At 41.4% G+C, this 14,377-nt stretch overlaps 1 protein-coding gene, 1 long non-coding RNA gene and 5 other non-coding genes across 7 annotated transcripts; all 7 read left to right on the top strand.

Annotated features, from left to right (window-relative positions):
* LOC149982041 (uncharacterized) lies at nt 1-2,207 on the top strand. Its single transcript, XM_090182077.1, has 2 exons — nt 1-1,977; nt 2,124-2,207. Exons 1-2 carry the CDS (start codon nt 314-316, stop codon nt 2,143-2,145), a joined length of 1,686 nt encoding a protein of 561 aa, XP_090038203.1. The 5' UTR covers nt 1-313; the 3' UTR covers nt 2,146-2,207.
* Nucleotides 2,208-7,590: 5,383 nt separating this feature from the next.
* LOC110530193 (uncharacterized) lies at nt 7,591-10,785 on the top strand. Its single transcript, XR_005052919.2, has 8 exons — nt 7,591-7,667; nt 8,477-8,540; nt 8,851-8,900; nt 9,081-9,137; nt 9,339-9,398; nt 10,130-10,192; nt 10,369-10,433; nt 10,653-10,785. It is a non-coding gene; the product is annotated as an uncharacterized LOC110530193 (long non-coding RNA).
* Nucleotides 8,698-8,777, top strand: LOC118965678 (small nucleolar RNA SNORD74). Its single transcript, XR_005053056.1, has one exon. It is a non-coding gene; the product is annotated as a small nucleolar RNA SNORD74 (small nucleolar RNA).
* On the top strand, nt 8,945-9,014 carry LOC118965684 (small nucleolar RNA SNORD75). The gene has a single exon (XR_005053062.1). It is a non-coding gene; the product is annotated as a small nucleolar RNA SNORD75 (small nucleolar RNA).
* Nucleotides 9,190-9,266, top strand: LOC118965658 (small nucleolar RNA SNORD79). The gene has a single exon (XR_005053037.1). It is a non-coding gene; the product is annotated as a small nucleolar RNA SNORD79 (small nucleolar RNA).
* On the top strand, nt 9,436-9,519 carry LOC118965679 (small nucleolar RNA snR60/Z15/Z230/Z193/J17). Its single transcript, XR_005053057.1, has one exon. It is a non-coding gene; the product is annotated as a small nucleolar RNA snR60/Z15/Z230/Z193/J17 (small nucleolar RNA).
* LOC118965677 (small nucleolar RNA SNORD47) lies at nt 10,229-10,301 on the top strand. Its single transcript, XR_005053055.1, has one exon. It is a non-coding gene; the product is annotated as a small nucleolar RNA SNORD47 (small nucleolar RNA).
* Nucleotides 10,786-14,377: the final 3,592 nt, after the last annotated feature.

Here is a 14,377-nt window from a genome sequence, read left to right as displayed (position 1 = left end):
GGAAGTGACAACTTTGAGAATTTTACTTCTGGGTAAACAAGATAAGTAGTACGCTATTTCATATTGATGAGCCTAGTTTTATACCCTTTACAAATATACAATATCAGTTAATCAGGGAAAGAATTGCTGCTTTAGAATCATATTTTCAAGACAAACGATTTAACACTGTCATCACTAAAAGGGTTTGGATTATGACAATGGTATGAATGATAGAATGGAATGACATCATAAATAAGGAGTACTCAAGAAGAGACACAGCTGTGTTGTCTTCTTCAGATCACCTCCATATATCCCTGTTTTGTGCCAACAAGACATGCAGGAGGCAGAGATGGCAAGGAGGCAACAGGAGAAGGAAACAAAGGAGAGACAGAAAGAGATAGAGAATTTCAGGGTACAAGAGGATAAGACAAAGGCAGAAAAATATGAAAGAAAAACAGGACAGAAGACATGGGGGAACACAGATATGGAGAGTGTGCAACAGGACAAAGAGAGGGTCCAGAGAAAGCTGGAGCCTGCTGTCCCTGTGCTAAAAGCAAGGGTCATTGAGTGCAAGCCCAGGCCGAAACCAGACCTGATACCTGAGTATGGACTCAAGCCCAAGGCTGACCCAGCACCCAGGCCCAGGGCTGAGAAGGCAGACATGGAGCTGCTGGACATTGAGGATGAGGAGTGTGAGGATGAAGAGTTGGCTCTCATGGGCAACAAAAAGATTATGCGTTCCTCAGATCTGGAAGAAGCCCAGCATGAGCTTCAAAGGGGGGCTAAGGAGGCCAGGCGTAGAGGCCAGGCCGAAGCCATCGAGAAATGTTACAGACACATCGGCTCTAGTAATATTAGTAAAGAAGACAGCGCACCACCTATGAATGTTGCCGATAGTAAGACTAATGGAGATATGGAGGGAGGAACCTATTCCTCAAACAGTAATGAGGCAGACGAGAGAACTACCAAAGTGGACAGCGTGACTGGGAAAGTGATTGGCTGGGTGAACAGAAAAGTCAAAGAGAGAAATGAGAGAAAGATTGCAAGAACATACTGGAGGGAGGAGACTCAAAGTGATCAGTTGTACATAAACGGTGTAGTGGTTTGCAGCCGTGCCCAGCGGGAGAGAGAAAAGAGGGCAAAACTCCTCAAAGGTGAGCAAACCAGACGGAGGCTGGAAAGACGCTGGCAGGAGTGGGAGAAGAGGTACAGAAGAAAGAACACACTGAAGAGGGTACAGAGAAATGGGCTCTGGTACAGGGAGTTGGAGGACAAGAACAGCAGCCAGGGTAGTCATGAGGACAACTCACTGCCTGATGGAGCAGATGAGGCTGACGGTGATGAAGAGGTGGAATACCTTTTAATGTATGGGCCCTGCGACTGTGAACTCTGCAGGGACGGATACACATGTCTCTGGTACAGTTATGACAAGGAGGATACAGACCCCAAGGAGGCTAGGAGCAAGCGGAGGAGGATAATCAATTGGATCAATACAAGAGTCAAAGAAGATTATCGCAAGAGAATCAACACAACCTTTAACATCCAGAGTTTAGTATGCAATGATTATGCCATTTACGGAAACGCCATCCTTCGCCAATGGGACCTACAGAAGATCATACGGCGGGAACTCGTAAAAAAGGAGGAAAGAAGACAAAGGCTGGAGAAGCGCTGGAAGGAGTGGGAGAAAGTGAGGGCTCAGAAGATAAAAACAATTCTTCAGGAGAAGAAGGCAAAGGAACAGGTCAGGCTCAATAGGCTGATAGACCTGAATCTAGAGGCAGACCAGAAGATCAAGGAGTTCATTGCTGCCAATCCAGGAATCCAGTCCCAGTACCCTGGAGGTCATACCAGGATGGAGATGATGGGACGTTGGGACATGGGCTACCAGAGGGAGGAGACTCAGGGCCAGGAGGGCAGAGTAGGGCCTGCTACTGTACAAAAGTCCACTGCACCTCTGCGGACCAAGAAAATAAGCAAATGGCAGAAGTTGCAAAAATGGTAAAGAATAGAGCTAGAGGGGAGCTGAATATGAGCTGTACTACTGGTGACAACAGTAATTTATGTGAATTCCTGAATAGCAAAAATGTAATGGTGGAATAATGTTCACATTACCAAGATGCTAATTTATCTCATCATTTTTGCAGGTTTTACACGATCCAACTGTGAAAAGTCCAGCCCCAGAATGATCATATGAAAGTTATTTCCTAATAAATATTTTGGAAGTAAAATGAAAATCCAAACGGAATCAATTATATACGGATCCTATCAGATACTATTCCCTCATAATATGGTACATTGTTATTTCAAAACCAGACACTTAAAAACAAAGACATAGTTCATTTTGTTGCATATATTTCAAAATGTAATTTAATGAAACAAAATGAAAAGAATGTTATAGATTTTTTGTGAATTAATACTGGTAACCAAAGCAGGCAAGCTGAGAAGTGTCCAAAATGTACATCCCAAGGCATATCGGTGAACAATATTTTCAGAATTATGAGAAAAAAGTACAAAAAATACTAAATACAAAGTTGCTAATTTTAAAAGAATTGCAAAATGATTCCGTCAAGGGCAATAGAGTATTCGTCCTAACAAAGATGTCTACATATGTTTCAGGATGTTGTGTATTCCTGGAAATGGTCTTCATGTAAACATTACAGTTTTGAAAACATAGCTTCTTTCTCCCCAAAAAGTAGTATCTTGGCACCAGTTACCATGGGTATTTCTGTACTGAATGAAATATTACCACTACCTTTTTAAAAACATGTATATCTTTATTTCCCAAACACAATTCAACAATCACTTTGTATTTTAATTATTTTAGGCATATTTTAAACATACAGTGCCTTGCGAAAGTATTCGGCCCCCTTGAACTTTGCGACCTTTTGCCACATTTCAGGCTTCAAACATAAAGATATAAAACTGTATTTTTTTGTGAAGAATCAACAACAAGTGGGAGACAATCATGAAGTGGAACGACATTTATTGGATATTTCAAACTTTTTTAACAAATCAAAAACTGAAAAATTGGGCGTGCAAAATTATTCAGCCCCCTTAAGTTAATACTTTGTAGCGCCACCTTTTGCTGCGATTACAGCTGTAAGTCGCTTGGGGTATGTCTCTATCAGTTTTGCATATCGAGAGACTGACATTTTTTCCCATTCCTCCTTGCAAAACAGCTTGAGCTCAGTGAGGTTGGATGGAGAGCATTTGTGAACAGCAGTTTTCAGTTCTTTCCACAGATTCTCGATTGGATTCAGGTCTGGACTTTGACTTGGCCATTCTAACACCTGGATATGTTAATTTTTGAACCATTCCATTGTAGATTTTGCTTTATGTTTTGGATCATTGTCTTGTTGGAAGACAAATCTCCGTCCCAGTCTCAGGTCTCTTGCAGACTCCATCAGGTTTTCTTCCAGAATGGTCCTGTATTTGGCTCCATCCGTCTTCCCATCAATTTTAACCATCTTCCCTGTCCCTGCTGAAGAAAAGAAGGCCCAAACCATGATGCTGCCACCACCTTGTTTGACAGTGGGGATGGTGTGTTCAGCTGTGTTGCTTTTACGCCAAACATAACGTTTTGCATTGTTGCCAAAAAGTTCAATTTTGGTTTCATCTGACCAGAGCACCTTCTTCCACACGTTTGGTGTGTCTCCCAGGTGGCTTGTGGCAAACTTTAATCAACACTTTTTATGGATATCTTTAAGAAATGGCTTTCTTCTTGCCACTCTTCCATAAAGGCCAGATTTGTGCAATATACGACTGATTGTTGTCCTATGGACAGAGTCTCCCACCTCAGCTGTAGATCTCTGCAGTTCATCCAGAGTGATCATAGGCCTCTTGGCTGCATCTCTGATCAGTCTTCTCCTTGTATGAGCTGAAAGTTTAGAGGGACGGCCAGGTCTTGGTAGATTTGCAGTGGTCTGATACTCCTTCCATTTCAATATTATCGCTTGCACAGTGCTCCTTGGGATGTTTAAAGCTTGGGAAATCTTTTTGTATCCAAATCCGGCTTTAAACTTCTTCACAACAGTATCTCGGACCTGCCTGGTGTGTTCCTTGTTCTTCATGATGCTCTCTGCGCTTTTAACGGACCTCTGAGACTATCACAGTGCAGGTGCATTTATACGGAGACTTGATTACACACAGGTGGATTGTATTTATCATCATTAGTCATTTAGGTCAACATTGGATCATTCAGAGATCCTCACTGAACTTCTGGAGAGAGTTTGCTGCACTGAAAGTAAAGGGGCTGAATAATTTTGCACGCCCAATTTTTCAGTTTTTGATTTGTTAAAAAAGTTTGAAATATCCAATAAATGTCCTTCCACTTCATGATTGTGTCCCACTTGATGTTGATTCTTCACAAAAAAATACAGTTTTATATCTTTATGTTTGAAGCCTGAAATGTGGCAAAAGGTCGCAAAGTTCAAGGGGGCCGAATACTTTCGCAAGGCACTGTAGGCTTATTACCTAACAAACACTTAGTACTTAAAAAAAAAAAAAACTTTTAACATAGGCCAGGTCCTGTTGTTACCTCATATCCCAGCGATAATGCCTTGCATTACTACGCCTGGGATGAAAACACTTACATTTGCTCAACTGGTCATCCCTACTGCCTCTGATCTGGTGGACTTACTAAACACAAATGCTTTGTTTGTAAATTCTGTCTGAGTGCTGGAGTGTGCCCCTGGCTACCCGTAAATAAATAAAAATAACAAGAAAATTGTGCCGTCTGGTTTGCTGAATATAAGGAAGTTGAAATGATTTATACTTTTACTTTTGATACTTAAATACAATTTAGAAATTCCGTTTACTTTTGATACTTAAGTATGTTTAAAACCAAATACTTTTAGACTTTTACTCAAGTAGTATTTTACTGGGTGACTTTTACTTTTACTTGAGTCAATTTCTATTAAGGTATCTTTACTTTTACTCTAGTATGACAATTTAGAACTTTTTCCACCACTGGTATAATGCAGAGTGCCACATGGCTGGACTCACACTGCCAAATCGTATTTTTCATGAACAAAAGATAGACCCTCCTGCCCTCACTAGCTTTATCCCTTGTCTCAACAGTGATGGGATCATTCGTGAGCACAGGACAGAACCCTTTTCTGCCTCCTCTTCTTCTTCACCCTGCTTTCCCACTCACTGTTTACTCTGTTGTTCATCCTGCTCCTCCCCCCTCTCCTCTTGAATATCCCCTTTCAGTGCAATGTCAGAACATGGTGACTGGTCATACGTCCATCTACTTGGAGAACAGCTCCCCGTCACAAAGCCAACGGATGGTTCCTCTCTTTGCTCTGGGAGGCATGCTGTTCTCTTGGATGCCAGAGAGGCCCACACGGTTTTCACATGCTCCCAGTTTCTTCTTGTACAGGTCACTGAAGAGAGTTGCGCCGGTGAAATAGTTATCAAAGGTAAATGTGGTACCCTGTGCCCAAGTAAGGGACATTCAACAGGATCATGAAAGCATCATAGCACTCCCCTTTTCCTGAAGCAGATGGGTTCTTGCCCACAAATACATTGAAGTCGCACATGTAACCATTTCGTGAATCAGCTAAAACACTAGACCTTGAATCCATGCCTGTAGGGCTTGGATTTCATGTATTGTTTGAGGCATTGGTGGGCCTTGGAGCGCACCATGCGCTCATCAATGGAAAGGTTCTGGAATTGGGAGACGTCCCTGCATGCATCCAATAACTGGTCTTTAAAAGGTTTGATTCTCATGAGCCGATTGTACCCCGCAGTACCCTTCTTCTTGTCGTTTTCCTCACCCTCTGCTGGGTCACTCAAGTGCAGTGAATAGGGGATTGGCCCAAAATCTTGTCATGGCCATGACTGTACGGCAAAAAGGATTACCATACAACCTGTTCGGGACCCAGTAGTCTGATACAGTGTGCACATTCAGCAGACCCATATAGATTACAATGCTGAGGTATTTGTACATTTCCTCCATGGATACAGATCTCCATGGTTCTTTAAATCCCTGTTCCTGTCTTCTCTTGGCATTCTTGTTTGTATTTGAGCAGAGAGTATCAACAACGTCATTACTGAAGAACAGCTGGAAGAGCTCAAGTGGGGTGTAGTACTTTGAAGTGTTTAGCTGGTGTCCTGGAGTCCTGGCAGGTTTGAGGGGGAACAGTTTAGGCTCTTGGTCTGGTTCATCCTCACTCCTCCTCGCTGACCCACTGTTAAGAGATGTGGCTAGATTAGCGTTTTTTTCTGGATTTGGCAGGGCTGGGTGTCCAGGGGGGAGAGGATGGAGAGAGGCATACACATACACATACACTTTAAAATCAGTTTTTCACAATTCCTGACATTTAATCCTAGTCAAAAGTCCATGTCTTAGGTCAGTTAGGATCACCACTTTATTTTAAGAATGTGAAATGTCAGAATATTAGTAGAGAATTATTTATTTCAGCTTTTATTTCTTTCATCACATTCCCAGTGGGTCAGAAGTTTACATACACTCAATTAGTATTTGGCAGCATTGCCTTTAAATTGTTTAACTTGGGTCAAACATTTTGGGTAGCCTTCCACAAGCTTCCCACAATAAGTTGGGTGAATTTTGGCCCATTCCTCCTGACAGAGCTGGTGTAACTGAGTCAGGTTTCTAGGCCTCCTTGCTCGCACATGCTTTTTCAGTTCTGCGCACACATTTTCTATAGGATTGAGGTCAGGGCTTTGTGATGGCCACTCTAATACCTTGACTTTGTTGTCCTTAAGACATTTTGCCACAACTTTGGAAGTATGCTTGGGGTCATTGTCCATTTGGAAGACCCATTTGCAACCAAGCTTTAAGTTCTTGACTGATGTCTTGAGATGTTGCTTCAATATATCCACATAATTTTCCTGCCTCGTGATGCCATCTATTTTGTGAAGTGCACCTGTCCCTCCTGCAGCAAAGCACCCCCACAACATGATGCTGCCACCCCCGTGCTTCACGGTTGGGATGGTGTTCTTTAGCTTGCAAGCCCCCCCTCAGACACACACACACACACACGAGGGAAAAACAAAGTAGAATAATTTTATTACACAGTTAATAGTTTTTCTATTTCCGAGTTCATAAATACAGATAGACTTGAAATGGAAATTAAAATAGACTACACACTCATTATATTGGAGTTTAGGAACCAGAAATGCAAGCCCATATTGTTTATCAGAGCTGGCCTGGTAAACTTTAGTATAGTGTCTACTGTCTTGCTTAGTCAGACTATGGCTATCTTGCTTAATCAGGCTAGCTAATTTACCAGTATGGAAAGAAAAGGCTAAACGATGCCCTCCATGTCTCAGTCAGTGGGAGCCATTCAATAATCCAGTTTTCTATTTGGTTAGCTACTATAGTTGGCTAGCTAGCTAAACACATTCACTGCTTACTTATCTTACATGTACAAGGTATAACTATTAAAAGTAAAACCATAATGTTTTCTTTTAGAACAAAACCAATGTTGAACGAAACTGGCGCACAAGTGAGTGTGCGGCTTCGGCAAAACGTGTTATCACGTACTGTACTGTCTTTGACGTTATGGCTATGTATGACATCATGTAATGTGATACCGAATTTTCCCACAAGGCAGCAGGGTGATAGTATAAATACCAACGTCACCCCTTCATAAAATCCTCTTCCGCGCTTAACTCAACAGTGAATGGTGTACAGGTCATACTGTACGGGCCACAAAATGGTAACTATTACATTTGTATTTGCTTTGGAAGATAATGTAACGTTAAAAGAACTGGACTCTTATGCGTACTACTCAAAATGTGTATTTTGTGTGTCTTACGTAGCTATTTGGCTTTTTGTATTGCATGATGGTGTATTTTCATGTGTGGCCTTGAACCAGTAACGTTTTCAGTGCGTTGTGGTTTCAAACTTCCATTCACCGCCAGCTCTGCTAATATTAATGTAAAAATACTTTCGTTGAACAGAGTTCCGTTGAGTAATTATTTTCATTTACATCCGGTATGTACTTCTCGCCGCGAATGTATTGAGCTGTTGATTGCCGAATACGCATTTTCGGTCGCTTCTAAATGAATTTACAATATTTGAGGGGGAAGTGCATACTGGCCGTAACGGGAGTAAATGAAGCTAGTTGCTCAACGCAACTGCATATTTGATCTACGAGCATATTTTGACATTATTTTATTGCAACAATATAATACTACAACAATAGAGGGACACAACGCGTAAATAGTAGTTTATTTTGAATTTCCTGAACATTGGAGGTCTAACACACTGGTTCAGTTTGGCCTGAACCGCCACGTGCTAATTGTTAGCACCAGCTCAAATATACTAACGAGACTAAAGTTACACATTTTTGGATTCATTAGACATTTACATAGCCAGTGTTAATTTAGTTTATGACAAAATTCAAGTTAGGGACTTTTGATGAAACGCCGACTTTACTGACCAGACAGGGATTTGCGCTTCTAACTGTTCATTCCACTTAACTTTGCCAGGTATCTTATCATACATACTCTTCTAACCTTTCAGATGAAGTACAACCTAACGTTACTTGATCCTGATGAATGACTCAGCGAAAATGGTTTACGATCAGGTATGGCACACATTCCCATCAGATTTTTATATCAAGCCCACATTCGTTTGAATAAGAGTTGCTGGTGTGCAAGTGATTCTTGTCAAGTTAGCTTTGGGAATTAGCTTCATGTTTAGCTACCTGGTTATGTCTGGTAGTTTTCTGGTAGAATTTCATCTATGTCTGATATGATGAGAAACATGTTGGTAGGGACATCTGAAATAAATGAAGAAACGCCAACTTTACTGACCAGACATGGATTTGTGCTTTTAACTGTTCGTTTCACTTAAACTGTTGCCCATTATTTTATCATGCTCTTCTAACCTTTCAGATTATGAGGATCAATCTGCTCGATCCTGGATGACAATGGTGTACGATCAGGTATGGCATGGCTTCACATCCAACTCATTGTACTTAATATCAAACCTATGTGATGAATATTTGAATAAGAGTAGTGGACAGAAGTGATTTCTGACACATTTTCAAACTGATGGATATCCATTTGGCAGCGTTATATAATTGTTTTGACTGGAAAAATTGACAGAGCGACTGTTTCCTTAGGTTAAAACCACCTTTAAGCCGACCTTGTTAAGGAAACCAGGACATCCCAAACTCCTGGTAAGTGCTCTGCATTGAATCCTTAGTTTTGGACCATATGCATTGTTGACTATGCCGTTGATGATGTTTAAAGTATCATTGGGAATCTCTCTGAGACTATGTGAAAGAATTTTGATAACTGAAACGGTCTCCAGTATAATTTTTAAAGGACCCTGCCCCTCTACGTGCAGCTGAAATTAACTAGCTTTATTTGTTCCTCAGTTGTGCCTCAAGTTGTTGGATGGTTGGAACCTCTAGTCGGACTCATCAATACAGTTGCCTGTAAGTTGTTTACTGCAGCTGGAACACTTGACCATTGCCGATACAATGATGACAGCATAGTTCAGCAGATTAACCATGAAGAACACTCAGCATTGTCTTTCGCTCCTATCTGATGTATTGGCGATTACACGGAAATATAAATTCAACATGTAACAATTTCAATGGTTTTACTTAGTTCATATTTCACGTCAATTGAAATAAACCCATTATGCCCAAATCTATGGATTTCACACAACTGGGCAGTGGTGCCAGGCCCAGCCAACCAGAATGAGCCCCCCCCCCCCCCAAAAGGGCTTTATTTATAGAAATCCCCCAGTTTAATCAGCTGTCTGGGTGGCGTGTCTCAGAAAATTCACAATTTTTACCTGGCAACAGTTCTTGTGGACGTTCCTATAGTCCGCATGCCAATTGTACTCATTGAATGTCTGGCTTTGTGGAAACAGCACAGTTTAGTTTCCTGTTATTGGCCCCAGCCCGATGTGTCTAATGGTCATGCTGTTTATTGATATGCCACACCTGTAAAGTGGATGGAGTATCTTAGCAAAGAAAATGCTCACTAACAGGGATGGTAATGCATTGTGCACATTTTCAGTAGCATTTTGTGTGCAGGGGAAAGTTCAGCTCATGGGACCAACAGTTTACATGTTGCATTTATATTTTTGTTCTGTGTATATATGGGATTTTGAAGATGGCTTCCCTCTGCTCTTCTTGACACCATTTTTATCTTTCAGACATGGAAATTTGGCTGATCTTGCTGTTTTGGGGTTACATTGCAAAATGAACCACAGGCCAAGGTAAGCGCTTGGGCTACATTGACTTTACATTTCAGCAGCCTGTGATGAAAAGATTCTGCCATATGAGTACACTGATTATACTCCTACCGTTCCATTTATTTCTGAGGCTAAAGTGAAGCTCATTGACTCATCAGTTCATGCTATGTGCTGCACTAACTTTTTCCTTTCCACTTTAGGTTCCTGGAGGCTGTCGGACCAGTTGCGTTTGTAATGAATGTCCTTGACGCCTCAAACTGAGCAGGTATGTTTCATGTATACAGAGGACGCGGTTTAAGTCTGTCACTCCCATTGTTTCAGTGACCTGGTCCATGTTTTTATGTGGGGGTGAGCAAATGATGATTCAGTTCTTGAACTCTCTCCCTGAGGTCTTGATGACTACAAGAATACTGATCTTGCCCCATTGACATCCTAATGGTTGACTGTAACTTCATTTGGTTAACTTGTCTTCCTCTTCCCACAGGGTTTGGTCATGAAAGTGCAAATACAATTACCACTGACCTGCAATGTTCACTATTTTAGTGTGCTGTCAAAATATACTTAAACTGTAAATGTAGTGTGAACTATAGATTGGTCAATAAAGAATACTCCAAGCATTGGTTTCACTTGCTGTTGTCCATAACAATGTTATATGTATATATGTAAAGTGTTGGTCCCAGAGAATGTAATGTTAATTTGGCAGTGCCCAGAAGACCTCACTGCATGGATTGCTTATGTCAATTTTGAACAGTCACGTGGTGGTTGACGTACGTGCAGGCTATTTAAATGAGCAGAGACCGTGGTGAGTGAGGCCCATTGTCCTGGCACTCATCTGCAGCCATAGCCTCGTTTCAACATAATGCACAGTCGCAAGGATCTACACATAATTCACGTGTCTGGTGAATATGCAGGCCATGTCATGTTACTCCACGTGGGGTACTTGTTACCTTTTGAATAGTGATACAGAACCACATTTTACTGTGATACTCAACCCCCAGTCTTTCCCGGGAGTTTTGTCAGTCTTGAGGTTCGCGGGTAATTGTCCTTGAGGTTTTGTTCGGGTGTGTACCGTGTAAAGTTATTCTACAACTTCATTACTGCATTGGCAAGTATAGTTATAAAAGCATGCCGTAACTTGGCGCTGTTTAGACCCTGATTTTCATAGTCTCCGAGATGGCTAGTGAGGATTCGGTGTTATGCACTATAGCCCGTTACTATGTGATTGCATGTTCTCTGCTGTTGGCTTGTGGCTGTATGTGTTATGCAACACAGCTGACTAGACACATTGTCAACAGTTTCAGGGCCATGGGCCTTTCTCATGATGTAAAAATACAGAACATGAACTGTGCAATGAGTTGTGGGGGCACATTCAGAACGTAGTGTTGCGAGAACAAACGGTCTTATGTTAACAGGAGCCAAGTGTGTAACTGTATTGAGCATGGGCGCATAGATATTCTACACAACGACTGACCGCTGAAGCGCCTAGGGGGCTGGGACCAGCTCGGGCGCCAACGATAGGCTGAGTGAGTTTAAACCACGCCCAGTCATAACTGTCAGGAACAAATCAGTTCTATTTGCTCTGCGAGGTGTGACAGCGAGCCTGTATATACGAAAATTGCATGTACCCTTTATTGCTTAGCTAATAACAAGTACATAGTATACAATCGGTGACTCATTTTCATATTTATCCTGATACCAGATTCGATTGACGCAACCCTTAACACTAGTACCACAAGTTAGCTAGCTATCCTCATCACCTAGCTACCTGTAATTTCTTTGTTCCCACTCAATGATGGCGTCTCCCATCAACCAAGGTTCCGTGGCCTGAACATGGCTGTTAGACCACTGTTCATAGGCCGTCATTGGAAATAAACATTTGTTCTTAACTGACTTGCCTAGTTAAAAGTAAACATAAGGTATGTTCAATTCCCTTCAATGTTTGTCTCAAGAATAAACAAGTGAAATAATTAGTCAGATTAGCTAGCTACTTGTCTTTAGGCTTTTAAAGGGGAAATCAGCAGTTGATACATCTTTGGATTTAATGATATGTACCCATTGATTCTTGAAGATATTACTTATAAATGCCCTATGAGCTTAGTTTGTCATACCCCACCAGAACCCCAAATAAAAGCTAGTTTTACTCCAATGTTTTTTAACAAAGTAAATGTAACCACTGTAGCCTCAAGCTATATCAAGGAAGGTCAGTCCTTGCATCTATAGCTCTGGCTATGAATTTGAGTGGTAACATTTCTCCAGCCCAGTCCCAAGAAGACGGAAGATGCTTTATTGTTTCTACTGCTGATTGCTGCTTTAAGTGCTTTTCATTTGCTTCATATTGTAACCTGCAGTAGGCTCTATGTGAATGCGGTATAATGAAAAGACTGGCTCCTACAATAACCAAGGGCTTTTGGTCTTGCTGGCAATGGCTAATTACCTTTCAGTTTGACCAAAAGGCCTGAAGTCTCTTGTTCATAGACAAGGAAACACTTACATACCCCCATGTTATACTTTAAAATGTAATATATTAATTTTGTAGTAAGAAACATAACGGCTAACAGGGGCACCCTTGTGTTTTATCATGAACGGGGTATGAAAGGAGGGCCTCGTCCCTGGTGACGGAGGCTGCTGCAGCTACAGGACTACCCTTGTCTGTTAAGGTATGACATTTTGGGAAAGGGTGAGAGGGAGGTGGAATTAGGCATCTGTGACTACAGGGTTGGTGTATTTTGAGGGGTTAGTGGAAAGAGGGATTGGGGGGGGGGGCAAATTGATTTCGGGGAAAGAAATAGGCTGTGTTCTGATACCCAGCATCCAGAAGTGTTCACACTTTCATTTCACCTCATGCATTTAAAAAGCATTGGAATGGTGCAACCAAAATGGGGAGACATTCCACCACAGCACAAGACCACTGAACGACCCCAGGCCAAGTGTTATCTTTCCCTAACCCCCTGTATTATTAGAATATTGTGAATTAAAGAATAAACAACCCACCACTAAAACACTGCGGATTAGGCAGGATCACGCAACAGAGTAAAATCATGTTTAATTACTGTACTGTAAACAGTACTTTATCAACACAGAAGTTATACAGTGTTATGCCTGAATGTTTTTAGTTGAGTTACATTTAACGACAATGCTTTCCTTTCAAATTACAGAACCGGATTGGTAACTATGGGCGTTCACTTAATACCTCCTGCAAGACCCGGTGCCACAAAGCTGCTGGTTATAAGAGCAGTGTGTCTGCCTATTACTTGTTTTGTTCAGAGGTCCTGAAGGGGAAATGTATGTATTCTCATATGAATGTTTATTCCAACATAAAAAATATTGTCCTGCATTCTGATGCCAAATGTTGAGAATCACTTTCACCTCTCCATTCAATGCGTCTTTCCACAGGAATCCTTTTTTAGTCAGAAAATATGATATATTTCTCAATTCAAATGACTGATCCTGTTGGATTATTTTTTAAGGCGGGCTTTAAAGTAAGATTATTATTTAAATAATGATATTAACTGGCGAATTACAGTGCCTTGCGAAAGTATTCGGCCCCCTTGAACTTTGCGACCTTTTGCCACATTTCAGGCTTCAAACATAAAGATATAAAACTGTATTTTTTTTTGTGAAGAATCAACAACAAGTGGGACACAATCATGAAGTGGAACGACATTTATTGGATATTTCAAACTTTTTTAACAAATCAAAAACTGAAAAATTGGGCGTGCAAAATTATTCAGCCCCTTTACTTTCAGTGCAGCAAACTCTCTCCAGAAGTTCAGTGAGGATCTCTGAATGATCCAATGTTGACCTAAATGACTAATGATGATAAATACAATCCACCTGTGTGTAATCAAGTCTCCGTATAAATGCACCTGCACTGTGATAGTCTCAGAGGTCCGTTAAAAGCGCAGAGAGCATCATGAAGAACAAGGAACACACCAGGCAGGTCCGAGATACTGTTGTGAAGAAGTTTAAAGCCGGATTTGGATACAAAAAGATTTCCCAAGCTTTAAACATCCCAAGGAGCACTGTGCAAGCGATAATATTGAAATGGAAGGAGTATCAGACCACTGCAAATCTACCAAGACCTGGCCGTCCCTCTAAACTTTCCGTTCATACAAGGAGAAGACTGATCAGAGAAGCAGCCAAGAGGCCCATGATCACTCTGGATGAACTGGAGAGATCTACAGCTGAGGTGGGAGACTCTGTCCATAG

This window comes from Oncorhynchus mykiss, chromosome 8 (genome assembly GCF_057628025.1).
Source record: "Oncorhynchus mykiss isolate SJ-2025 chromosome 8, ASM5762802v1, whole genome shotgun sequence".
Classification (NCBI taxonomy): Eukaryota; Metazoa; Chordata; class Actinopteri; order Salmoniformes; family Salmonidae; genus Oncorhynchus; species Oncorhynchus mykiss.
Note: the sequence above shows the minus strand (reverse complement) of the source record. Positions and strands in the feature narration are given on the sequence as shown.